Raw genomic sequence first — 27500 nt, 5'->3', positions numbered from 1 at the left:
TGTTGGGGTTTTGCTCAGCGTCCGACGACGAGTGTTCCGAAATCACCTACGACAACGAAGAAACAGCCAAATCACAACCGGGTTCGTGATTCAACAGCCAACAGAATGGGTACATGGACTGCTATGTCGGCCATGTCATTTCATGTGTTCGTGAAGGGTTGGTCCCGACACCAGTATTACTACGATACCATAATAAAAAGTCCTTTAAAAACCTGTTGAAAATACTAAATAAAACTAAAATGTGACTCTGGGTATCAACATAAGGTTTTCATAACAGCAGGGACTGTTTTCCTCAGGAAATGAAAGATGAGTTCCTGGAAGATTTAAAACGACCTCGATATTTATGGTTTTTAACTGACGTTTTGGACTCGATGTGTCAATGTATGGCTCATTATTTTATTTAAATCAATAATATATATTTTTTCTGTTTAGCTCACGTAATATTACACTGAGTTTACAAAACATTAAGAACAACTTCCTAAATATTGGGTTGTGTGTGTGTGTGTGTGTACCTGGATGTTGTTTCCCTCCAGGTGTGTGTGTGTGTGTGTGTACCTGGATGTTGTTTCCCTCCAGGTGTGTGTGTGTGTGTGTGTGTGTGTGTGTGTACCTGGATGTTGTTTCCCTCCAGGTTGTGTCTTCGTCGTCCCTCCACTCTGCTGATGGTAGCGGTCCCTCCTCCAATCACGTCGATCGTACCACTGGTCTTCCTGAACACAACCCCACGGCGTACAACGTGAGTCACTCAGCAGACCATCTCCTCCGGAACAACAAACAGGAAGCTGTCACGACTAAGGGCCTTTTGGCTCAAGATGAGATGTTTCGTCTAGTTGGCTCTGGGATTCGAACAAGCAACCTTTCGGTTACAGGCCCCAACGCTCTTAACCACTAGACTACCTGCCGTCTACTCAGTCATTAATGACTAAGACAAAGCTCTTAACCACCAGACTACCTGCCGTCTACTCAGTCACTAACGACTAAGACAACGCTCTTAACCACTAGACTACCTGCCGTCTACTCAGTCACTAACGACTAAGACAACGCTCTTAACCACTAGACTACCTGCTGTCTACTCAGTCACTAACGACTAAGACAACGCTCTTAACCACTAGACTACCTGCCGTCTACTCAGTCATTAACACTGAGTTTACCGTCTATACTCTCTACCAACTAATACACAGCCACATGCACAGATCGGGGTACCTAACTACCACACCACACAGATCGATACCTAACCACCACACCACACAGATCGGTACCTAACCACCACACCACACAGATCGGGGTACCTAACCACCACCACCACCACTACAGACAGATCGGGGTACCTAACCACCACACCACAGACAGATCGGTACCTAACCACCACACCACAGACAGATCGGTACCTAACCACCACACCACAGACAGATCGGTACCTAACCACCACACCACAGACAGATCGGTACCTAACCACCAGAGACAGATCGGTACCTAACCACCACACCACAGACAGATCGGTACCTAACCACCACACCACAGACAGATCGGTACCTAACCACCACACCACAGACAGATCAGTACCTAACCACCAGAGACAGATCGGTACCCAACCACCACACCACAGACAGATCGGGGTACCTAACCACCACACCACAGACAGATCGGGGTACCTAACCACCACACCACAGACAGATCGGGGTACCTAACCACCACACCACAGACAGATCGGGGTACCTAACCACCACACCACAGACAGATCGGGGTACCTAACCACCACACCACAGACAGATCGGGGTACCTAACCACCACAGACAGATCGGGGTACCTAACCACCACAGACAGATCGGGGTACCTAACCACCACAGACAGATCGGGGTACCTAACCACCACAGACAGATCGGGGTACCTAACCACCACAGACAGATCGGGGTACCTAACCACCACAGACAGATCGGGGTACCTAACCACCACAGACAGATCGGGGTACCTAACCACCACAGACAGATCGGGGTACCTAACCACCACAGACAGATCGGGGTACCTAACCACCACAGACAGATCGGGGTACCTAACCACCACAGACAGATCGGGGTACCTAACCACCACAGACAGATCGGGGTACCTAACCACCACAGACAGATCGGGGTACCTAACCACCACAGACAGATCGGGGTACCTAACCACCACAGACAGATCGGTACCTAACCACCACACCACAGACAGATCCGTACCTAACCACCACACCACAGACAGATCGGGGTACCTAACCACCACACCACAGATCGGTACCTAACCACCACAGACAGATCGGTGACAGGACACTAAAGTCAGAAAGGACAACACACAGCAGCACTAATACACACATGATGTAGAATCTGTTATGACATGTCTATAACATGGCTATCACCTGTCACACACACGTGAGTCAACGTGTATACGTGTGTTGCATTTAAATGTCTTTACTGTTGCCAAGGTGATGACTCCCGTTAAACTTAACGTTGCCGCGGTGACAACGCTACCACGTTGTGCCCTAACGACGCGATGCAACCACAACGTTTGTCACTGGTTTATCGGCCGAGGGAAATTAAAATGAGTTTATTTTGTGTTTTAAATTGCATCTGGAAAAGACAGAATACTCTACATGGATGTATCAGTGTGTTGATGTGAACAAGCCCCATCCCACTCATCTGGAAAAGACAGAATACTCTACATGGATGTATCAGTGTGTTGATGTGAACAAGCCCCATCCCACTCATCTGGAAAAGACAGAATACTCTACATGGATGTATCAGTGTGTTGATGTGAACAAGCCCCATCCCACTCATCTGGAAAAGACAGAATACTCTACATGGATGTATCAGTGTGTTGATGTGAACAAGCCCCATCCCACTCATCTGGAAAAGACAATACTCTACATGGATGTATCAGTGTGTTGTAGTGATAAAGCCCCATCCCACTCACGTATAGTAGGACATGTCCTGGACGGGGGGAGCAGTCCACTGTGGGGGGGAGATCCTACCATCAGGGGGAGAAGGAGGGAGACACAGTTAGACCTCCCCTCACACACTCAGAGGAACTCATTCATGTGTACAGTGAGAGGAGAAAAGCAAGCAATCTACTGCATCTCTGTCTGTCTGTCTGTCTGTCTGTCTGTCTGTCTGCGTGTCTGTCAGCTTGTCTGTCTGCCTGTCTGTCTGCTTGTCTGTCTGCTTGTCTGTGTCTGTCTGTCTGCTTGTCTGTGTCTGTCTGTCTGCTTGTCTGTCTGCTTGTCTGTGTCTGTCTGTCTGCTTGTCTGTGTCTGTCTGTCTGCTTGTCTGTCTGCTTGTCTGTGTCTGTCTGTCTGCTTGTCTGTGTCTGTCTGTCTGCTTGTCTGTGTCTGTCTGTCTGCTTGTCTGTGTCTGTCTGTCTGCTTGTCTGTGTCTGTCTGTCCACTGCCAGACAGTGTTTTGCCAAATCCTCTACCAGAGCTAATACATGAGTCTCTCTCATGTCTTTTAACCTGTCCTAGGATAACCTCACTGTCTCTTAAACTGTCCTAGGATAACCTCACTGTCTCTTAAACTGTCCTAGGATAACCTTACTGTCTGTACCTGTCCCAGGATAACCTTACTGTCTCTTAACCTGTCCTAGGATAACCTTACTGTCTGTACCTGTCCCGGGATAACCTTACTGTCTCTTAACCTGTCATAGGACAACCTCACTGTCTGTACCTGTCCTATGATAACCTGTCTCTTAACCTGTCCTAGGATAACCTTACTGTCTGTACCTGTCCTAGGATAACCTCACTGTCTCTTAACCTGTCCTAGGATAACTCACCGTCTCTTAACCTGTCCTAGGATAACCTGTCTCTTAACCTGTCCTAGGATAGCCTTACTGTCTCTTAACCTGTCCTAGGATAACCTCACTGTCTCTTAACCTGTCCTAGGATAACCTCACTGTCTCTTAACCTGTCCTAGGATAACCTTACTGTCTGTACCTGTCCTAGGATAACCTCACTGTCTCTTAACCTGTCCTAGGATAACCTTACTGTCTGTACCTGTCCTAGGCTAACCTTACTGTCTGTACCTGTCCTAGGATAACCTTACTGTCTGTACCTGTCCTAGGCTAACCTTACAGTCCGTCTATATGTACCTGTCCTATGCTAACCTTACGGTCTGTCTCTACCTGTCCTATGCTAACCTTACGGCTCTTATTCATCTGAGGACCTGTGTACAGCTCTTATTCATCTGATGACCTGTGTACAGCTCTTATTCATCTGAGGACCTGTGTACAGCTCTTATTCATCTGAGGACCTGTGTACAGCTCTTATTCATCTGAGGACCTGTGTACAGCTCTTATTCATCTGAGGACCTGTGTACAGCTCTTATTCATCTGAGGACCTGTGTACAGCTCTTATTCATCTGAGGACCTGTGTACAGCTCTTATTCATCTGAGGACCTGTGTACAGCTCTTATTCACCTGAGGACCTGTGTACAGCTCTTATTCATCTGATGACCTGTGTACAGCTCTTATTCATCTGATGACCTGTGTACAGCTCTTATTCATCTGAGGACCTGTGTACAGCTCTTATTCATCTGAGGACCTGTGTACAGCTCTTATTCATCTGAAGACCTGTGTACAGCTCTTATTCATCTGATGACCTGTGTACAGCTCTTATTCATCTGATGACCTGTGTACAGCTCTTATTCATCTGAGGACCTGTGTACAGCTCTTATTCATCTGAGGACCTGTGTACAGCTCTTATTCATCTGAGGACCTGTGTACAGCTCTTATTCATCTGAGGACCTGTGTACAGCTCTTATTCATCTGAGGACCTGTGTACAGCTCTTATTCATCTGAGGACCTGTGTACAGCTCTTATTCATCTGAGGACCTGTGTACAGCTCTTATTCATCTGAGGACCTGTGTACAGCTCTTATTCATCTGAGGACCTGTGTACAGCTCTTATTCATCTGAGGACCTGTGTACAGCTCTTATTCATCTGAGGACCTGTGTACAGCTCTTATTCATCTGAGGACCTGTGTACAGCTCTTATTCATCTGAGGACCTGTGTACAGCTCTTACCTGGTAGTGTTCATGGATGACTTGTAGATGTTGGCTGTAGTGGGGAAGTCAGGTTTGGACGTGTGGATGGGTAAACTCACTTCCTTCTCATTCCCCGTCCTGCCCTGCTGAACCTGAGGGGAGTAGAGTAGGGACATCTTTAAGTTTATAACATCTTGGGTTTGACCATTTGACAGTAGTAGGACCTCTTTAAAAATGGATATCTTGGTTTTAAACAACTCTGGCTTATCTGTTTTACACTGATTATCATATGGCAATTCAATGAGACAAAGAAGGAAGGGAATTGAGAAGAGGAGAGCGAGAGAAGGAAGGGAATTGAGAGAGAGAGAGAGAGAAGGAAGGGAATTGAGAAGAGGAGAGACAGAGAGAAGGAAAGGAATTGAGAAGAGAGAGAGAGAAGGAATGGAATTGAGAAGAGGAGAGAGAGAGAAGGAAGGGAATTGAGAAGAGAAGGAAGGGAATTGAGAAGAGGAGAGAGAGAAGGAAGGGAATTGAGAAGAGGAGAGAGAGAGAAGGAAGGGAATTGAGAAGAGGAGAGAGAGAGAAGGAAGGGAATTGAGAAGAGGAGACAGAGAGAAGGAAGGGAATTGAGAAGAGGAGAGAGAGAGAAGGAAGGGAATTGAGAGGAGGAGAGACAGAGAGAAGGAAGGGAATTGAGAAGAGGAGAGACAGAGAGAAGGAAGGGAATTGAGAAGAGGAGAGACAGAGAGAAGGAAGGGAATTGAGAAGAGGAGAGAGAGAGAAGGAAGGGAATTGAGAAGAGGAGAGAGAGAGAAGGAAGGGAATTGAGAAGAGGAGAGAGAGAGAAGGAATGGAATTGAGAAGAGGAGAGAGAGAGAAGGAAGGGAATTGAGAAGAGGAGAGACAGAGAAGGAAGGGAATTGAGAAGAGGAGAGACAGAGAGAAGGAAGGGAATTGAGAAGAGGAGAGACAGAGAGAAGGAAGGGAATTGAGAAGAGGAGAGACAGAGAGAAGGAAAGGAATTGAGAAGAGGAGAGACAGAGAGAAGGAAGGGAATTGAGAAGAGGAGAGAGAGAGAAGGAAGGGAATTGAGAAGAGGAGAGACAGAGAGAAGGAAAGGAATTGAGAAGAGGAGAGAGAGAGAAGGAAGGGAATTGAGAAGAGGAGAGACAAAGAGAAGGACGGGAATTGAGAGGAGAGAGAGAAGGAAGTGGAGGAGATGTTGTATCTTAGGGATTTAGCTGGTAGTGGAGGAGATGTTGTATCTTACAGTGATTTAGCTGGTGGTGGTGGAGATGTTGTATCTTACAGTGATTTAGCTGGTAGTGGAGGAGATGTTGTATCTTACAGTGATTTAGCTGGTAGTGGAGGAGATGTTGTATCTTAGTGATTTAGCTGGTGGAGGAGGAGATGTTGTATCTTAGTGATTTAGCTGGTGGAGGAGGAGATGTTGTATCTTACAGTGATTTAGCTGGTAGTGGAGGAGATGTTGTATCTTACAGTGATTTAGCTGGTGGTGGAGGAGATGTTGTATCTTACAGTGATTTAGCTGGTGGTGGAGGAGATGTTGTATCTTAGTGATTTAGCTGGTAGTGGAAGAGATGTTGTATCTTACAGTGATTTAGCTGGTAGTGGAGGAGATGTTGTATCTTAGTGATTTAGCTGGTAGTGGAGGAGATGTTGTATCTTACAGTGATTTAGCTGGTAGTGGAGGAGATGTTGTATCTTAGTGATTTAGCTGGTAGTGGAGGAGATGTTGTATCTTACAGTGATTTAGCTGGTAGTGGAGGAGATGTTGTATCTTAGTGATTTAGCTGGTAGTGGAGGAGATGTATCTTACAGTGATTTAGCTGGCAGTGGAGGAGATGTTGTATCTTACAGTGATTTAGCTGGCAGTGGAGGAGATGTTGTATCTTAGTGATTTAGCTGGTAGTGGAGGAGATGTTGTATCTTAGTGATTTAGCTGGTAGTGGAGGAGATGTTGTATCTTACAGTGATTTAGCTGGTAGTGGAGGAGATGTTGTAGCTTACAGTGATTTAGCTGGTAGTGGAGGAGATGTTGTATCTTACAGTGATTTAGCTGGTAGTGGAGGAGATGTTGTATCTTAGTGATTTAGCTGGTGGTGGAGGAGATGTTGTATCTTAGTGATTTAGCTGGTAGTGGAGGAGATGTTGTATCTTAGTTATTTAGCTGGTAGTGGAGGAGATGTTGTATCTTACAGTGATTTAGCTGGTAGTGAAGGAGATGTTGTGTCTTACAGTGATTTAGCTGGTAGTGGAGGAGATGTTGTATCTTAGTGATTTAGCTGGTAGTGGAGGAGATGTTGTATCTTACAGTGATTTAGCTGGTAGTGGAGGAGATGTTGTATCTGACAGTGATTTAGCTGGTGGTGGAGGAGATGTTGTGTCTTACAGTGATTTAGCTGGTAGTGGAGGAGATGTTGTATCTTAGTGATTTAGCTGGTAGTGGAGGAGATGTTGTATCTTAGTGATTTAGCTGGTAGTGGAGGAGATGTTGTATCTTAGTGATTTAGCTGGTATTGGAGGAGATGTTGTATCTTAGTGATTTAGCTGGTAGTGAAGGAGATGTTGTATCTTACAGTGATTTAGCTGGTAGTGGAGGAGATGTTGTATCTTACAGTGATTTAGCTGGTAGTGGAGGAGATGTTGTATCTTAGTGATTTAGCTGGTAGTGGAGGAGATGTTGTATCTTACAGTGATTTAGCTGGTAGTGGAGGAGATGTTGTATCTTACAGTGATTTAGCTGGTAGTGGAGGAGATGTTGTATCTTACAGTGATTTAGCTGGTAGTGGAGGAGATGTTGTATCTTAGTGATTTAGCTGGTAGTGGAGGAGATGTTGTATCTTACAGTGATTTAGCTGGTAGTGGAGGAGATGTTGTATCTTAGTGATTTAGCTGGTAGTGGAGGAGATGTATCTTACAGTGATTTAGCTGGTAGTGGAGGAGATGTTGTATCTTACAGTGATTTAGCTGGCAGTGGAGGAGATGTTGTATCTTAGTGATTTAGCTGGTAGTGGAGGAGATGTTGTATCTTAGTGATTTAGCTGGTAGTGGAGGAGATGTTGTATCTTAGTGATTTAGCTGGTAGTGGAGGAGATGTTGTATCTTACAGTGATTTAGCTGGTAGTGGAGGAGATGTTGTAGCTTACAGTGATTTAGCTGGTAGTGGAGGAGATGTTGTATCTTAGTGATTTAGCTGGTAGTGGAGGAGATGTTGTATCAGTGATTTAGCTGGTAGTGGAGGAGATGTTGTATCTTAGTGATTTAGCTGGTAGTGGAGGAGATGTTGTATCTTAGTGATTTAGCTGGTAGTGGAGGAGATGTTGTATCTTACAGTGATTTAGCTGGTAGTGGAGGAGATGTTGTATCTTAGTGATTTAGCTGGTAGTGGAGGAGATGTTGTATCTTACAGTGATTTAGCTGGTAGTGGAGGAGATGTTGTATCTTAGTGATTTAGCTGGTGGTGGAGGAGATGTTGTATCTTAGTGATTTAGCTGGTAGTGGAGGAGATGTTGTATCTTAGTTATTTAGCTGGTAGTGGAGGAGATGTTGTATCTTACAGTGATTTAGCTGGTAGTGAAGGAGATGTTGTGTCTTACAGTGATTTAGCTGGTAGTGGAGGAGATGTTGTATCTTAGTGATTTAGCTGGTAGTGGAGGAGATGTTGTATCTTACAGTGATTTAGCTGGTAGTGGAGGAGATGTTGTATCTGACAGTGATTTAGCTGGTGGTGGAGGAGATGTGTCTTACAGTGATTTAGCTGGTAGTGGAGGAGATGTTGTATCTTAGTGATTTAGCTGGTAGTGGAGGAGATGTTGTATCTTAGTGATTTAGCTGGTAGTGGAGGAGATGTTGTATCTTAGTGATTTAGCTGGTAGTGGAGGAGATGTTGTATCTTAGTGATTTAGCTGGTATTGGAGGAGATGTTGTATCTTAGTGATTTAGCTGGTAGTGAAGGAGATGTTGTATCTTACAGTGATTTAGTTGGTAGTGGAGGAGATGTTGTATCTTACAGTGATTTAGCTGGTAGTGGAGGAGATGTTGTATCTTAGTGATTTAGCTGGTAGTGGAGGAGATGTTGTATCTTACAGTGATTTAGCTGATAGTGGAGGAGATGTTGTATCTTAGTGATTTAGCTGGTAGTGGAGGAGATGTTGTATCTTAGTGATTTAGCTGGTAGTGGAGGAGATGTTGTATCAGTGATTTAGCTGGTAGTGGAGGAGATGTTGTATCTTAGTGATTTAGCTGGTAGTGGAGGAGATGTTGTATCTTAGTGATTTAGCTGGTAGTGGAGGAGATGTTGTATCTTACAGTGATTTAGCTGGTAGTGGAGGAGATGTTGTATCTTAGTGATTTAGCTGGTAGTGGAGGAGATGTTGTATCTTAGTGATTTAGCTGGTAGTGGAGGAGATGTTGTATCTTACAGTGATTTAGCTGGTAGTGGAGGAGATGTTGTATCTTAGTGATTTAGCTGGTAGTGGAGGAGATGTTGTATCTTAGTGATTTAGCTGGTAGTGGAGGAGATGTTGTATCTTAGTGATTTAGCTGGTAGTGGAGGAGATGTTGTATCTTAGTGATTTAGCTGGTAGTGGAGGAGATGTTGTATCTTAGTGATTTAGCTGGTAGTGGAGGAGATGTTGTATCTTACAGTGATTTAGCTGGTAGTGGAGGAGATGTTGTATCTTAGTGATTTAGCTGGTAGTGGAGGAGATGTTGTATCTTAGTGATTTAGCTGGTAGTGGAGGAGATGTTGTATCAGTGATTTAGCTGGTAGTGGAGGAGATGTTGTATCTTAGTGATTTAGCTGGTAGTGGAGGAGATGTTGTATCTTACAGTGATTTAGCTGGTAGTGGAGGAGATGTTGTATCTTAGTGATTTAGCTGGTAGTGGAGGAGATGTTGTATCTTACAGTGATTTAGCTGGTAGTGGAGGAGATGTTGTATCTTAGTGATTTAGCTGGTGGTGGAGGAGATGTTGTATCTTAGTGATTTAGCTGGTAGTGGAAGAGATGTTGTATCTTAGTTATTTAGCTGGTAGTGGAGGAGATGTTGTATCTTACAGTGATTTAGCTGGTAGTGAAGGAGATGTTGTGTCTTACAGTGATTTAGCTGGTAGTGGAGGAGATGTTGTATCTTAGTGATTTAGCTGGTAGTGGAGGAGATGTTGTATCTTACAGTGATTTAGCTGGTAGTGGAGGAGATGTTGTATCTGACAGTGATTTAGCTGGTGGTGGAGGAGATGTTGTGTCTTACAGTGATTTAGCTGGTAGTGGAGGAGATGTTGTATCTTAGTGATTTAGCTGGTAGTGGAGGAGATGTTGTATCTTAGTGATTTAGCTGGTAGTGGAGGAGATGTTGTATCTTAGTGATTTAGCTGGTAGTGGAGGAGATGTTGTATCTTAGTGATTTAGCTGGTATTGGAGGAGATGTTGTATCTTAGTGATTTAGCTGGTAGTGAAGGAGATGTTGTATCTTACAGTGATTTAGTTGGTAGTGGAGGAGATGTTGTATCTTACAGTGATTTAGTTGGTAGTGGAGGAGATGTTGTATCTTACAGTGATTTAGCTGGTAGTGGAGGAGATGTTGTATCTTAGTGATTTAGCTGGTAGTGGAGGAGATGTTGTATCTTACAGTGATTTAGCTGATAGTGGAGGAGATGTTGTATCTTACAGTGATTTAGCTGATAGTGGAGGAGATGTTGTATCTTAGTGATTTAGCTGGTAGTGGAGGAGATGTTGTATCAGTGATTTAGCTGGTAGTGGAGGAGATGTTGTATCTTAGTGATTTAGCTGGTAGTGGAGGAGATGTTGTATCAGTGATTTAGCTGGTAGTGGAGGAGATGTTGTATCTTAGTGATTTAGCTGGTAGTGGAGGAGATGTTGTATCTTACAGTGATTTAGCTGGTAGTGGAGGAGATGTTGTATCTTAGTGATTTAGCTGGTAGTGGAGGAGATGTTGTATCTTACAGTGATTTAGCTGGTAGTGGAGGAGATGTTGTATCTTAGTGATTTAGCTGGTGGTGGAGGAGATGTTGTATCTTAGTGATTTAGCTGGTGGTGGAGGAGATGTTGTATCTTAGTGATTTAGCTGGTAGTGGAGGAGATGTTGTATCTTAGTTATTTAGCTGGTAGTGGAGGAGATGTTGTATCTTACAGTGATTTAGATGGTAGTGAAGGAGATGTTGTGTCTTACAGTGATTTAGCTGGTAGTGGAGGAGATGTTGTATCTTAGTGATTTAGCTGGTAGTGGAGGAGATGTTGTATCTTACAGTGATTTAGCTGGTAGTGGAGGAGATGTTGTATCTGACAGTGATTTAGCTGGTGGTGGAGGAGATGTTGTGTCTTACAGTGATTTAGCTGGTAGTGGAGGAGATGTTGTATCTTAGTGATTTAGCTGGTAGTGGAGGAGATGTTGTATCTTAGTGATTTAGCTGGTAGTGGAGGAGATGTTGTATCTTAGTGATTTAGCTGGTAGTGAAGGAGATGTTGTATCTTACAGTGATTTAGTTGGTAGTGGAGGAGATGTTGTATCTTACAGTGATTTAGTTGGTAGTGGAGGAGATGTTGTATCTTACAGTGATTTAGCTGGTAGTGGAGGAGATGTTGTATCTTAGTGATTTAGCTGGTAGTGGAGGAGATGTTGTATCTTACAGTGATTTAGCTGATAGTGGAGGAGATGTTGTATCTTAGTGATTTAGCTGGTAGTGGAGGAGATGTTGTATCTGACAGTGATTTAGCTGGTAGTGAAGGAGATGTTGTATCTTAGTGATTTAGCTGGTAGTGGAGGAGATGTTGTATCTTACAGTGATTTAGCTGGTAGTGGAGGAGATGTTGTATCTTACAGTGATTTAGCTGGTAGTGGAGGAGATGTTGTATCTTACAGTGATTTAGCTGGTAGTGGAGGAGATGTTGTATCTTAGTGATTTAGCTGGTAGTGGAGGAGATGTTGTATCTTAGTGATTTAGCTGGTAGTGGAGGAGATGTTGTATCTTAGTGATTTAGCTGGTAGTGGAGGAGATGTTGTATCTTAGTGATTTAGCTGGTATTGGAGGAGATGTTGTATCTTAGTGATTTAGCTGGTAGTGAAGGAGATGTTGTATCTTACAGTGATTTAGTTGGTAGTGGAGGAGATGTTGGTAGTGGAGGAGATGTTGTATCTTAGTGATTTAGCTGGTAGTGAAGGAGATGTTGTATCTTACAGTGATTTAGTTGGTAGTGGAGGAGATGTTGTATCTTACAGTGATTTAGTTGGTAGTGGAGGAGATGTTGTATCTTACAGTGATTTAGCTGGTAGTGGAGGAGATGTTGTATCTTAGTGATTTAGCTGGTAGTGGAGGAGATGTTGTATCTTACAGTGATTTAGCTGATAGTGGAGGAGATGTTGTATCTTAGTGATTTAGCTGGTAGTGGAGGAGATGTTGTATCTGACAGTGATTTAGCTGGTAGTGAAGGAGATGTTGTATCTTAGTGATTTAGCTGGTAGTGGAGGAGATGTTGTATCTTACAGTGATTTAGCTGGTAGTGGAGGAGATGTTGTATCTTACAGTGATTTAGCTGGTAGTGGAGGAGATGTTGTATCTGACAGTGATTTAGCTGGTGGTGGAGGAGATGTTGTGTCTTACAGTGATTTAGCTGGTAGTGGAGGAGATGTTGTATCTTAGTGATTTAGCTGGTAGTGGAGGAGATGTTGTATCTTAGTGATTTAGCTGGTAGTGGAGGAGATGTTGTATCTTAGTGATTTAGCTGGTAGTGGAGGAGATGTTGTATCTTAGTGATTTAGCTGGTAGTGGAGGAGATGTTGTATCTTACAGTGATTTAGCTGGTAGTGGAGGAGATGTTGTATCTTAGTGATTTAGCTGGTAGTGGAGGAGATGTTGTGTCTTACAGTGATTTAGCTGGTAGTGGAGGAGATGTTGTATCTTAGTGATTTAGCTGGTAGTGGAGGAGATGTTGTATCTTACAGTGATTTAGCTGGTAGTGGAGGAGATGTTGTATCTGACAGTGATTTAGCTGGTGGTGGAGGAGATGTTGTGTCTTACAGTGATTTAGCTGGTAGTGGAGGAGATGTTGTATCTTAGTGATTTAGCTGGTAGTGGAGGAGATGTTGTATCTTAGTGATTTAGCTGGTAGTGGAGGAGATGTTGTATCTTAGTGATTTAGCTGGTAGTGAAGGAGATGTTGTATCTTACAGTGATTTAGTTGGTAGTGGAGGAGATGTTGTATCTTACAGTGATTTAGTTGGTAGTGGAGGAGATGTTGTATCTTACAGTGATTTAGCTGGTAGTGGAGGAGATGTTGTATCTTAGTGATTTAGCTGGTAGTGGAGGAGATGTTGTATCTTACAGTGATTTAGCTGATAGTGGAGGAGATGTTGTATCTTAGTGATTTAGCTGGTAGTGGAGGAGATGTTGTATCTGACAGTGATTTAGCTGGTAGTGAAGGAGATGTTGTATCTTAGTGATTTAGCTGGTAGTGGAGGAGATGTTGTATCTTACAGTGATTTAGCTGGTAGTGGAGGAGATGTTGTATCTTACAGTGATTTAGCTGGTAGTGGAGGAGATGTTGTATCTGACAGTGATTTAGCTGGTGGTGGAGGAGATGTTGTGTCTTACAGTGATTTAGCTGGTAGTGGAGGAGATGTTGTATCTTAGTGATTTAGCTGGTAGTGGAGGAGATGTTGTATCTTAGTGATTTAGCTGGTAGTGGAGGAGATGTTGTATCTTAGTGATTTAGCTGGTAGTGAAGGAGATGTTGTATCTTACAGTGATTTAGTTGGTAGTGGAGGAGATGTTGTATCTTACAGTGATTTAGTTGGTAGTGGAGGAGATGTTGTATCTTACAGTGATTTAGCTGGTAGTGGAGGAGATGTTGTATCTTAGTGATTTAGCTGGTAGTGGAGGAGATGTTGTATCTTACAGTGATTTAGCTGATAGTGGAGGAGATGTTGTATCTTAGTGATTTAGCTGGTAGTGGAGGAGATGTTGTATCTGACAGTGATTTAGCTGGTAGTGAAGGAGATGTTGTATCTTAGTGATTTAGCTGGTAGTGGAGGAGATGTTGTATCTTACAGTGATTTAGCTGGTAGTGGAGGAGATGTTGTATCTTACAGTGATTTAGCTGGTAGTGGAGGAGATGTTGTATCTTACAGTGATTTAGCTGGTAGTGGAGGAGATGTTGTATCTTAGTGATTTAGCTGGTAGTGGAGGAGATGTTGTATCTTAGTGATTTAGCTGGTAGTGGAGGAGATGTTGTATCTTAGTGATTTAGCTGGTAGTGGAGGAGATGTTGTATCTTAGTGATTTAGCTGGTATTGGAGGAGATGTTGTATCTTAGTGATTTAGCTGGTAGTGAAGGAGATGTTGTATCTTACAGTGATTTAGTTGGTAGTGGAGGAGATGTTGGTAGTGGAGGAGATGTTGTATCTTAGTGATTTAGCTGGTAGTGAAGGAGATGTTGTATCTTACAGTGATTTAGCTGGTAGTGGAGGAGATGTTGTATCTTAGTGATTTAGCTGGTAGTGGAGGAGATGTTGTATCTTAGTGATTTAGCTGATAGTGGAAGAGATGTTGTATCTTAGTGATTTAGCTGGTAGTGGAAGAGATGTTGTATCTGACAGTAATTTAGCTGGTAGTGGAGGAGATGTTGTATCTTAGTGATTTAGCTGGTAGTGGAGGAGATGTTGTATCTTAGTGATTTAGCTGGTAGTGAAGGAGATGTTGTATCTTACAGTGATTTAGCTGGTAGTGGAGGAGATGTTGTGTCTTAGTGATTTAGCTGGTAGTGGAGGAGATGTTGTATCTTACAGTGATTTAGCTGGTAGTGGAGGAGATGTTGTATCTTACAGTGATTTAGCTGGTAGTGGAAGAGATGTTGTATCTTAGTGATTTAGCTGGTAGTGGAGGAGATGTTGTATCTTAGTGATTTAGCTGGTAGTGGAGGAGATGTTGTATCTTAGTGATTTAGCTGGTAGTGGAGGAGATGTTGTATCTTAGTGATTTAGCTGGTAGTGGAGGAGATGTTGTATCTTAGTGATTTAGCTGGTAGTGGAGGAGATGTTGTATCTTAGTGATTTAGCTGGTAGTGGAGGAGATGTTGTATCTTAGTGATTTAGCTGGTAGTGGAGGAGATGTTGTATCTTAGTGATTTAGCTGGTAGTGGAGGAGATGTTGTATCTTAGTTATTTAGCTGGTAGTGGAGGAGATGTTGTATCTTACAGTGATTTAGCTGGTAGTGGAGGAGATGTTGTATCTTACAGTGATTTTGCTGGTGGTGGAGGAGATGTTGACGACCTCCAGGCCCATCCTCAGCCTCTTCTGCTTGTCACAGTAGCCCTTCCACGTGTCCTCGTTGAACCCATAGTTAAAGTAGTCAGACAGGTCAGCACCTACACACACACACACACACACACGTTTATTTTTACAAACTCCTACAGTGTCCCACAGTAACCCCGCCCACAGTAACCCGTACCTGGTTTCCTCCAGGGTTTCTCCTCTGATGTCCCACAGTAACCAGTAACCCCGCCCACAGTAACCCCGCCCACAGTAACCCCGCCCACAATAACCCGTACCTGGTTTCCTCCAGGGTGTCTCCTCGAATGTCCCACAGTAACCCCGCCCACAGTAACCCCGCACACAGTAACCCCGCCCACAGTAACCCCGCCCACAGTAACCCCGCCCACAGTAACCCCGCCCACAGTAACCCCGCCCACAGTAACCCGTACCTGGTTTCCTCCAGGGTTTCTCCTCGAATGTCTCCATGTCCACCTCCACTACTGGGACTCCATTGATGTTTCCCGGGGCCTCCAGATCCACACCCTTTAACTTGTTCCCTACTAGAGAGAGAATAGAAACCAGAACACCACATGGAAAAGAAACATTTAGAATATCTACCAGGGTTAAAATATACAAAAGGACAATTTAGTACATCAATCCCCCCAAAAAATAATCAACGATATCTACATTTATACCATCTAGTTCCACAAAGCTGCCCTAGACATGGTGGTGGGACTGGACACCTATCAAGACATGGTGGTGGGACTGGACACCTATCAAGACATGGTGGTGGGAATGGACACCTATGGTGGTGGGACTGGACACCTATGGTGGTGGGACTGGACACCTATCAAGACATGGTGGTGGGACTGGACACCTATCAAGACATGGTGGTGGGAATGGACACCTATGGTGGTGGGAATGGACACCTATGGTGGTGGGACTGGACACCTATCAAGACATGGTGGTGGGACTGGACACCTATGGTGGTGGGACTGGACACCTATGGTGGTGGGACTGGACACCTATCAAGACATGGTGGTGGGAATGGACACCTATTAAGACATGGCAGTGGGACTGGACACCTATCAAGACATGGTGGTGGGACTGGACACCTATGGTGGTGGGACTGGACACCTATGGTGGTGGGACTGGACACCTATGGTGGTGGGACTGGACACCTATCAAGACATGGTGGTGGGAATGGACACCTATGGTGGTGGGACTGGACACCTATGGTGGTGGGACTGGACACCTATGGTGGTGGGACTGGACACCTATGGTGGTGGGACTGGACACCTATCAAGACATGGTGGTGGGAATGGACACCTATGGTGGTGGGAATGGACACCTATGGTGGTGGGACTGGACACCTATGGTGGTGGGACTGGACACCTATGGTGGTGGGACTGGACACCTATGGTGGTGGGACTGGACACCTATGGTGGTGGGACTGGACACCTATGGTGGTGGGACTGGACACATATCAAGACATGGTGGTGGGACTGGACACCTATGGTGGTGGGAATGGACACCTATGGTGGTGGGAATGGACACCTATGGTGGTGGGACTGGACACCTATGGTGGTGGGACTGGACACCTATGGTGGTGGGACTGGACACCTATGGTGGTGGGACTGGACACATATCAAGACATGGTGGTGGGAATGGACACCTATGGTGGTGGGAATGGACACCTATGGTGGTGGGACTGGACACCTATGGTGGTGGGACTGGACACCTATGGTGGTGGGACTGGACACATATCAAGACATGGTGGTGGGAATGGACACCTATGGTGGTGGGACTGGACACATATCAAGACATGGTGGTGGGAATGGACACCTATGGTGGTGGGACTGGACACATATCAAGACATGGTGGTGGGACTGGACACCTATCAAGACATGGTGGTGGGAATGGACACCTATGGTGGTGGGACTGGACACCTATGGTGGTGGGACTGGACACCTATGGTGGTGGGACTGGACACCTATGGTGGTGGGACTGGACACCTATGGTGGTGGGACTGGACACCTATGGTGGTGGGACTGGACACCTATCAAGACATGGTGGTGGGACTGGACACATATCAAGACATGGTGGTGGGAATGGACACCTATGGTGGTGGGAATGGACACCTATGGTGGTGGGAATGGACACCTATGGTGGTGGGACTGGACACCTATGGTGGTGGGACTGGACACCTATGGTGGTGGGACTGGACACCTATCAAGACATGGTGGTGGGAATGGACACCTATGGTGGTGGGACTGGACACCTATGGTGGTGAGAATGGACACCTATGGTGGTGGGAATGGACACCTATGGTGGTGGGACTGGACACCTATTAAGACATGGCAGTGGGAATGGACACCTATCAAGACATGGTGGTGGGAATGGACACCTATGGTGGTGGGAATGGACACCTATGGTGGTGGGACTGGACACCTATGGTGGTGGGACTGGACACCTATGGTGGTGGGACTGGACACCTATGGTGGTGGGACTGGACACCTATGGTGGTGGGACTGGACACCTATGGTGGTGGGACTGGACACCTATCAAGACATGGTGGTGGGACTGGACACCTATCAAGACATGGTGGTGGGAATGGACACCTATCAAGACATGGTGGTGGGAATGGACACCTATCAAGACATGGTGGTGGGAATGGACACCTATGGTGGTGGGACTGGACACCTATGGTGGTGGGACTGGACACCTATGGTGGTGGGACTGGACACCTATCAAGACATGGTGGTGGGACTGGACACCTATCAAGACATGGTGGTGGGAATGGACACCTATCAAGACATGGTGGTGGGAATGGACACCTATCAAGACATGGTGGTGGGAATGGACACCTATGGTGGTGGGACTGGACACCTATGGTGGTGGGACTGGACACCTATCAAGACATGGTGGTGGGACTGGACACCTATCAAGACATGGTGGTGGGAATGGACACCTATGGTGGTGGGACTGGACACCTATCAAGACATGGTGGTGGGAATGGACACCTATCAAGACATGGTGGTGGGAATGGACACCTATCAAGACATGGTGGTGGGAATGGACACCTATCAAGACATGGTGGTGGGAATGGACACCTATGGTGGTGGGAATGGACACCTATCAAGACATGGTGGTGGGAATGGACACCTATCAAGACATGGTGGTGGGAATGGACACCTATGGTGGTGGGACTGGACACCTATCAAGACATGGTGGTGGGAATGGACACCTATCAAGACATAGTGGTGGGAATGGACACCTATGGTGGTGGGAATGGACACCTATGGTGGTGGGAATGGACACCTATCAAGACATGGTGGTGGGAATGGACACCTATCAAGACATGGTGGTGGGAATGGACACCTATCAAGACATGGTGGTGGGAATGGACACCTATCAAGACATGGTGGTGGGACTGGACACCTCTATCAGCCTGTACTACACATTTCCCACTCCGTGTCGGCCTGTGTAAAGTCAGGTGCATAGAACAGGTGAAGAACAGAACACTACAGTACCTGTTCCATAGGGTCTGGCTCCCGCTGTCTTTATGTTCAGGTTGACAGGAGCCACTCCATATGTTCTACAACAACAAACCAGACATGTCAACAACAACAACAACAAACCAGACATGTCAACAACAACAACAACAACAAACCAGACATGTCAACAACAACAACAAACCAGACATGTCAACAACAACAACAAACCAGACATGTCAACAACAACAACAACAACAAACCAGACATGTCAACAACAACAACAAACCAGACATGTCAACAACAACAACAACAACAAACCAGACATGTCAACAACAACAACAAACCAGACATGTCAACAACAACAACAAACCAGACATGTCAACAACAACAACAAACCAGACATGTCAACAACAACAAACCAGACATGTCAACAACAACAACAACAACAAACCAGACATGTCAACAACAACAACAAACCAGACATGCCAACAACAACAACAAACCAGACACGTCAACAACAACAACAAACCAGACATGTCAACAACAACAAACCAGACATGTCAACAACAACAACAGCGTCAAAGGCTGTGAAATACAATAGATGAATTCAGGCTCATCAGCTGTACATAAAACCCCTTATCTGGGAATAATAAGGTCAGATCGGCTTAGACATTACGGGTGAACTATCCCTTTAAAGACATTACGGGTGAACTATCCCTTTAAAGACATTACGGGTGAACTATCCCTCTAAAGACCGTAGCTAGCATTAAATGTATCTTGAAAAAAAAAAAAAAACTATCAATCTTAACATAATTACTAGTTAACTTCACACGGTTGATGATATTACTAGTTTAACTAGCTTGTCCCTGCGTTGCATATAATCGATGCGGTGCCTGTTAATTTATCATCCAATCACAAGCCTACTTCGCCAAACGGCTGACGATTTAACAAGCGCATTCGCGAAAAAAGCACAGTCGTTGCACCAATGTACCGAACCCTAAACACCAATGTACCTCTAACCCTAATCACCAATGTACCGAACCCTAATCACCAATGTACCTAACCCCTAATCACCAATGTACCTAACCCCTAAACACCAATGTACCGAACCCTAAACACCAATGTACCGAACCCTAAACACCAATGTACCGAACCCTAATCACCAATGTACCGAACCCTAATCACCAATGTACCTAACCCTAAACACCAATGTACCGAACCCTAAACACCAATGTACCGAACCCTAATCACCAATGTACCTAACCCTAAACACCAATGTACCTAACCCTAAACACCAATGTACCGAACCCTAATCACCAATGTACCGAACCCTAAACACCAATGTACCTAACCCTAAACACCAATGTACCTCTAACCCTAAACACCAATGTACCTAACCCTAATCACCAATGTACCGAACCCTAAACACCAATGTACCTAACCCTAAACACCAATGTACCTCTAACCCTAAACACCAATGTACCTAACCCTAATCACCAATGTACCGAACCCTAAACACCAATGTACCTAACCCTAAACACCAATGTACCGAACCCTAATCACCAATGTACCTAACCCCTAATCACCAATGTACCTCTAACCCTAATCACCAATGTACCTCTAACCCTAAACACCAATGTACCGAACCCTAAACACCAATGTACCTAACCCCTAATCACCAATGTACCTCTAACCCTAAACACCAATGTACCTCTAACCCTAATCACCAATGTACCGAACCCTAAACACCAATGTACCTAACCCTAAACACCAATGTACCGAACCCTAATCACCAATGTACCTAACCCTAAACACCAATGTACCTAACCCTAAACACCAATGTACCGAACCCTAATCACCAATGTACCGAACCCTAAACACCAATGTACCTAACCCTAAACACCAATGTACCTCTAACCCTAAACACCAATGTACCTAACCCTAATCACCAATGTACCTAACCCTAAACACCAATGTACCTCTAACCCTAAACACCAATGTACCTAACCCTAATCACCAATGTACCGAACCCTAATCACCAATGTACCGAACCCTAATCACCAATGTACCGAACCCTAAACACCAATGTACCGAACCCTAAACACCAATGTACCGAACCCTAAACACCAATGTACCGAACCCTAAACACCAATGTACTGAACCCTAAACACCAATGTACCGAACCCTAAACACCAATGTACCGAACCCTAATCACCAATGTACCTAACCCTAAACACCAATGTACCGAACCCTAAACACCAATGTACCTCTAACCCTAAACACCAATGTACCGAACCCTAATCACCAATGTACCGAACCCTAATCACCAATGTACTGAACCCTAATCACCAATGTACCGAACCCTAACCCTAATCACCAATGTACCGAACCCTAACCCTAATCACCAATGTACCTAACCCTAACCCTAATCACCAATGTACCGAACCCTAATCACCAATGTACCGAACCCTAAACACCAATGTACCTCTAACCCTAACCCTAATCACCAATGTACCTAACCCTAACCCTAATCACCAATGTACCTAACCCTAATCACCAATGTACTGAACCCTAATCACCAATGTACCGAACCCTAACCCTAATCACCAATGTACCTAACCCTAACCCTAATCACCAATGTACCTAACCCTAATCACCAATGTACCGAACCCTAATCACCAATGTACCGAACCCTAATCACCAATGTACCTCTAACCCTAATCACCAATGTACCGAACCCTAAACACCAATGTACCTAACCCTAAACACCAATGTACCGAACCCTAATCACCAATGTACCTAACCCTAATCACCAATGTACCTAACCCTAATCACCAATGTACCTAACCCTAAACACCAATGTACCGAACCCTAAACACCAATGTACCTAACCCTAATCACCAATGTACCTAACCCTAATCACCAATGTACCTAACCCTAATCACCAATGTACCGAACCCTAATCACCAATGTACCTAACCCTAACCCTAATCACCAATGTACCGAACCCTAACCCTAATCACCAATGTACCGAACCCTAACCCTAATCACCAATGTACCTAACCCTAAACACCAATGTACCGAACCCTAAACACCAATGTACCGAACCCTAACCCTAATCACCAATGTACCGAACCCTAACCCTAAACACCAATGTACCGAACCCTAACCCTAATCACCAATGTACCGAACCCTAACCCTAATCACCAATGTACCGAACCCTAATCACCAATGTACCGAACCCTAACCCTAAACACCAATGTACCGAACCCTAACCCTAATCACCAATGTACCGAACCCTAACCCTAAACACCAATGTACCGAACCCTAACCCTAATCACCAATGTACCGAACCCTAACCCTAATCACCAATGTACCGAACCCTAATCACCAATGTACCGAACCCTAACCACCAATGTACCGAACCCTAATCACCAATGTACCTAACCCTAATCACCAATGTACCTCTAACCCTAAACACCAATGTACCGAACCCTAATCACCAATGTACCTAACCCTAATCACCAATGTACCTAACCCTAATCACCAATGTACCGAACCCTAAACATCAATGTACCTAACCCTAATCACCAATGTACCGAACCCCTAATCACCAATGTACCTAACCCTAAACACCAATGTACCGAACCCCTAAACACCAATGTACCTAACCCTAATCACCAATGTACCGAACCCTAAACACCAATGTACCTAACCCCTAAACACCAATGTACCGAACCCTAATCACCAATGTACCTAACCCTAAACATCAATGTACCGAACCCTAATCACCAATGTACCTAACCCTAATCACCAATGTACCTAACCCCTAATCACCAATGTACCGAACCCTAATCACCAATGTACCGAAACCCTAAACACCAATGTACCTAACCCTAAACACCAATGCCTTTCTTTAAATCAAAGCACCAGTATATTTTTTTTAAACCTGCATATTTAGTTAAAAGAAATTCATGTTTATAAAAATTTGACCCATTTTCTCTACCCAATTTCATGGTATCCAATTGGTAGTTACAGTCTTGTCTCATCGCTGCAACTCCCGTACGTTTTGTTTTCGAAATGATAGTTTCCGGATTTGACCATATTAATTAGATAAAGCTAGTATTTGTGTGCGTTTATTATATTATAATTAAGTCTATGATTTGATATTTGATAGAGCAGTCTGACTGAGCGGTGGAAGGCAGCAGCAGGCTCGTAGGCATTCATTCAAACAGCACTTTACTGCGTTTGCCAGCAGCTCTTCGCAGTGCTTGAAGCACAACGCTGTTTATGACTTCAAGCCTATCAACTCCCTAGATTAGGCTGGCAATACAATAGTGCCTATAAGAACATCCAATAGTCAAAGGTTAATGAAATACAAATGGTATAGAGAGAAATAGACCTATAATAACTACAACCTAAAGCTTCTTATCTGGGAATATTGAAGACTCATGTTAAAAGGAACCACCGGCTTTCATATGTTCTCATGTTCTGAGCAAGGAACTGAAACGTTAGCTTTCTTACATAGCACATATTGCACTTTTACTTTCTTCTCCAACACTGTGTTTTTGCATTATTTAAACCAAATTGAACATGTTTGATTATTTATTTGAGGCTAAATAGATGTTTTATTTATGTATTATAATAAGTTCAAATAAGTGTTCGGTATTGTTGTAATTGTCATTATTACAAATACATATGTACAAATTGGACGATTAATCGTTATCGGCTTTTTTTGGTCCCAAATAATCGGTATCGGAGTTGAAAAATCCTAACCGGTTCGACCTCTACTTTAAAGACACGTACGTGTACTGTGGGGCTCCGGTCTTGATGTCTCCGATGGTGACACGAACATCATCGTCATCATCGTCGCTGTCGCTATCGCTGTCGTCATCATCTCCTGGCTCCTTCTCCTGAGAAAGAGAGAGGGGAGGAGAGAGAGAGGGGGGATGGAGAGGGAAAAAGATGGAAAAAGAGGGAGGGAATGAGAGAGAAGGGGGAGGAGAGAGAGGGGGGATGGAGAGGGAAAGAGATGGAAAAAGAGGGAGGGAATGAGAGAGAAGGGGGAGGAGAGAGAGAGAGGATGGAGAGGGAAAGAGAGGGAAGGGGGATAGTAGGGAGAGAGATAGAAAAAGAGGGTGGGAATGAGAGAGAAGGGGGAGGAGAGAGAGGGGGGATGGAGAGGGAAAGAGGGAAGGGGGATAGTAGGGAGAGATGGAAAAAGAGGGAGGGAATGAGAAAGAAGGGGGAGGAGAGAGAGAGGCGGGATGGAGAGGGAAAGAGAGGGAAGGGAGATAGTAGGGAGAGAGATGGAAAAAGAAGGAGGGAATGAGAGAGAAGGGGGAGGAGAGAGAGAGAGAGGGAGGATGGAGAGGGAAAGAGAGGGAAGGGGGATAGTAGGGAGAGACGGAAAAAGAGGGAGGGAAAGAGAGAGAAGGGGGAGGAGAGAGGAACAAACAGAGAGAGACAGAAACCCGGATCAGAACCCATCTCCTGAACACATAACATAGTAGGTCATAGAGTGTTTCCAGACCACATGAACTGACCAGGAGAAACCCCAGACCTTAATTACACACAAATCCCAATTCACCCCGCCTTGCATCGACAACGATAGGAGAAACACTACCCCTCGCTCTCAAATGGCACCCTATTCCCTATATAGTGCACTACTTTAGATCAGAACCCCATGGCACCCTATTCCCTATATAGTGCACTACTTTAGACCAGAACCCTATGGCACCCTATTCCCTATATAGTGCACTACTTTAGACCAGAGCCCTATGGCACCCTATTCCCTATATAGTGCACTACTTTAGACCAGAGCCCTATGGCACCCTATTCCCTATATAGTGCACTACTTTAGACCAGAGCCCTATGGCACCCTATTCCCTATATAGTGCACTACTTTAGACCAGAGCCCTATAGCACCCTATTCCCTATGTAGTGCACTACTTTAGACCAGAGACCTATGGCACCCTATTCCCTTTATAGTGCACTACTTCGGTCAAACTTGGTGCCCTATAGGGGAATAGGGTGCCATTTGGGACACACTGGGAGGGAAGAGGTCTTACCTGAGCTTCCACTCCGTTCCCTGTAGTAGCTGCCTCTTCTGACTCAGTAGCAGGAATAGGTGCACTGAGGATTAAATATCACCAACACATTCAGACTGAGGATGGAAATATCACCAATACATTATTCAGACTGAGGATGGAAATATCACCAACACATTCAGACTGAAATATCACCAACACATTCAGACTGAGGGTGTAAATATCACCAACACATTCAGACTGAGGGTGGAAATATCACCAACACATTCAGACCGAGGATGTAAATATCACCAACACATTCAGACTGAGGATGTAAATATCACCAACACATTCAGACTGAGGATGTAAATATCACCAACACATTCAGACTGAGGATGTAAATATCACCAACACATTCAGACTGAGGGTGGAAATATCACCAACACATTCAGACTGAGGATGTAAATATCACCAACACATTCAGACTGGGGATGTAAATATCACCAACACATTCAGACTGAAATATCACCAACACATTCAGACTGAGGATGTAAATATCCCCAACACATTCAGACTGAGGATGTAAATATCACCAACACATTCAGACTGAGGATGTAAATATCACCAACACATTCAGACTGAAATATCACCAACACATTCAGACTGAGGATGTAAATATCACCAACACATTCAGACTGAAGATGTAAATATCACCAACACATTCAGACTGGACGGAAATATCACCAACACATTCAGACACATCCTGTAGACAATACAACAGAGAAAGTTGAGACAACTCAGTAACATGCTTATTTATACACAAACGGATGGAGGGCGAGGAAGTCACCTGACAGCAGCGGATAGTTTGGCCTCTTCTTCATCAGCTCTCTCATCATCATCTAGAAGGGAAACGACCATTCATTAACTAACTAACGGTAAAAATGTCAACGATAAAGTCATAGATTACAATATCTAACGGTACCTAGTTAAATAACTTACATAGCTAACTAGCCACGTTTATTGGTTCAGAAGATCCATGCAAACGAACCATTACATATCCAATGCTTCTGCCGTCCATTGTATTTCCCCCACATACAGGTAGCTAGATATCTACAAACTGAGCAAAGTGCAAATCTTTGGTGCAATCCTGAAGGAAATGCTGTAGCGTTAGTGAGTCGGCTTGACGTTTACAGTGACACTAGGCCAACACATGCAGCACAGCTTTAGCAAGCTACGGCAACTACTGTGCTAATCAGGTAGCACCTGTGCTAACGACTTGCAGTTGCATGTGGCATTAGTTATAACTTGGAACCACTTAGCTAAATGTTATATTCACGGTAACGCCTCTTTACCTCCGTAGAGCCACTCTTCTTCCTCGTCTCCGCCATCTCCCGCACTCGCGTCCGCCGGGGCTGTTTTGTCTGCCGCCTCTTCCGCAGACATCTTCTTTAACCAGCGGTAAGAAAGTGTCTTTCACGAAGATCGCAACTCTTGTTTTCCAGCTAGCTAGTTGGCTAACGAAACAACCCGGATAGTAGTAAATGCACACGACCAAACAACAACAACAACAAAATATATATATATAGTTTAAAACAGCAGAAGTCGTCATAAATTATTGCATTATCTTGAAGCGCGGAAAAATATCCACTTCATACATTTTGATTTCGACGAGCTAGCGGGTGGACCGTGTGCCCGGAAGTAAATCCTTCAACAGAGGGCAAGCAAAACTGTCTTCCTATTGGTCTAGCGGGATTCTGTCGGCGGAAGTCAAACACCGAACGGTTCATGCGCAGTTTTGGACCGGGGTGTCGAATGGAGTAACGTTTTAAAGACACAAGATGGCGAAATAACATCAATCCGATTTTTTTTTTTTTTTGGGGGGGGGGGGGGGACACCGCATGAAGTTGTTTTTTATTATGGAAGGACAATGTAGCAAACCACTCCCTGGAATAGATCTACTTGCTATTTTGTTCATCACAACAATTATGTGTTGATACATTGGTGACTACATTGTGGACAACTATTCTGCTGATTCTTGTATACACTATACCTGTAATGCTAATCATGAATACACTTCTTATTGCGTCCCACACAAACATTCAAGACTACCTTAAAAAAAAAAAACACAATATACAATGTTCATTAAATACCCAAAACTACATCATTCTGTTCAATTAGGTGTGTATCGTCATGTCTACTGTGCACACAACAGCTGTCCAGTCCATCTGTGGTGATAGACAGCCGATGGCCACTTTAAAATGTCCTGATTGGTGTTGTGGTTTTGTACGGGGGTGGGGTAGGGTAGACTTTAATGCAGAGGCTGCTCTATAGTTAATGTAGTTAATGTAGTTATGGCCACTGGAGTTCAGCCTCTGTGTGGTTTATTGAACTATAAGGGGACGTATAGATGGATCTATTAAGGCATACACACACACACACACACACACACACACACACACACACACACACACACACACACACACACTGGCACACATACGCAGGCCCACACACACACACTGGCACACATACGCAGGCCCACACACACACAGGCCCACACACACACACTGGCACACATACGCACTGTGAGGTACTTAGAAACAGTCTCTTGCACTTTACCGATCTGTTCACTAGAAAGTTTGTTTATGCTTACAGAAGCACTAAGTGTTTGTCTGTCTTCT

General features: G+C 44.5%; 1 protein-coding gene across 3 annotated transcripts in view; it reads right to left on the bottom strand.

Annotated features, from left to right (window-relative positions):
• LOC110513555 (pre-mRNA 3'-end-processing factor FIP1) overlaps positions 1–26544 on the bottom strand; it is a 42379-nt gene extending 15835 nt beyond the window's left edge. For 2 of the 3 annotated variants that reach the window (XM_036972916.1, XM_036972918.1), the window contains exons 1-11: positions 26175–26543; positions 25670–25721; positions 24865–24928; positions 23600–23706; positions 18830–18894; positions 15746–15856; positions 15279–15409; positions 5046–5158; positions 2944–2997; positions 611–710; positions 1–46 (exon numbers count right to left, since the gene is read on the bottom strand). The exon at positions 1–46 is cut by the window's left edge and continues 111 nt beyond it. In XM_036972916.1, coding sequence (XP_036828811.1) covers positions 1–46; positions 611–710; positions 2944–2997; positions 5046–5158; positions 15279–15409; positions 15746–15856; positions 18830–18894; positions 23600–23706; positions 24865–24928; positions 25670–25721; positions 26175–26265 — 934 coding nt within the window. In that variant the 5' untranslated portion in view covers positions 26266–26543. Of the gene's footprint in view, positions 47–610; positions 711–2943; positions 2998–5045; positions 5159–15278; positions 15410–15745; positions 15857–18829; positions 18895–23599; positions 23707–24864; positions 24929–25669; positions 25722–26174 lie in introns of all 3 variants that reach the window. The other variant, XM_036972917.1, reaches the window with a different exon arrangement.
• Between the last annotated feature and the right edge of the window lie 956 nt (positions 26545–27500).

Source organism: Oncorhynchus mykiss, unplaced genomic scaffold, assembly GCF_013265735.2.
Source record: "Oncorhynchus mykiss isolate Arlee unplaced genomic scaffold, USDA_OmykA_1.1 un_scaffold_212, whole genome shotgun sequence".
NCBI classification, from domain to species: domain Eukaryota; kingdom Metazoa; phylum Chordata; class Actinopteri; order Salmoniformes; family Salmonidae; genus Oncorhynchus; species Oncorhynchus mykiss.
This window is presented reverse-complemented; position numbering and strand designations above follow the sequence as displayed.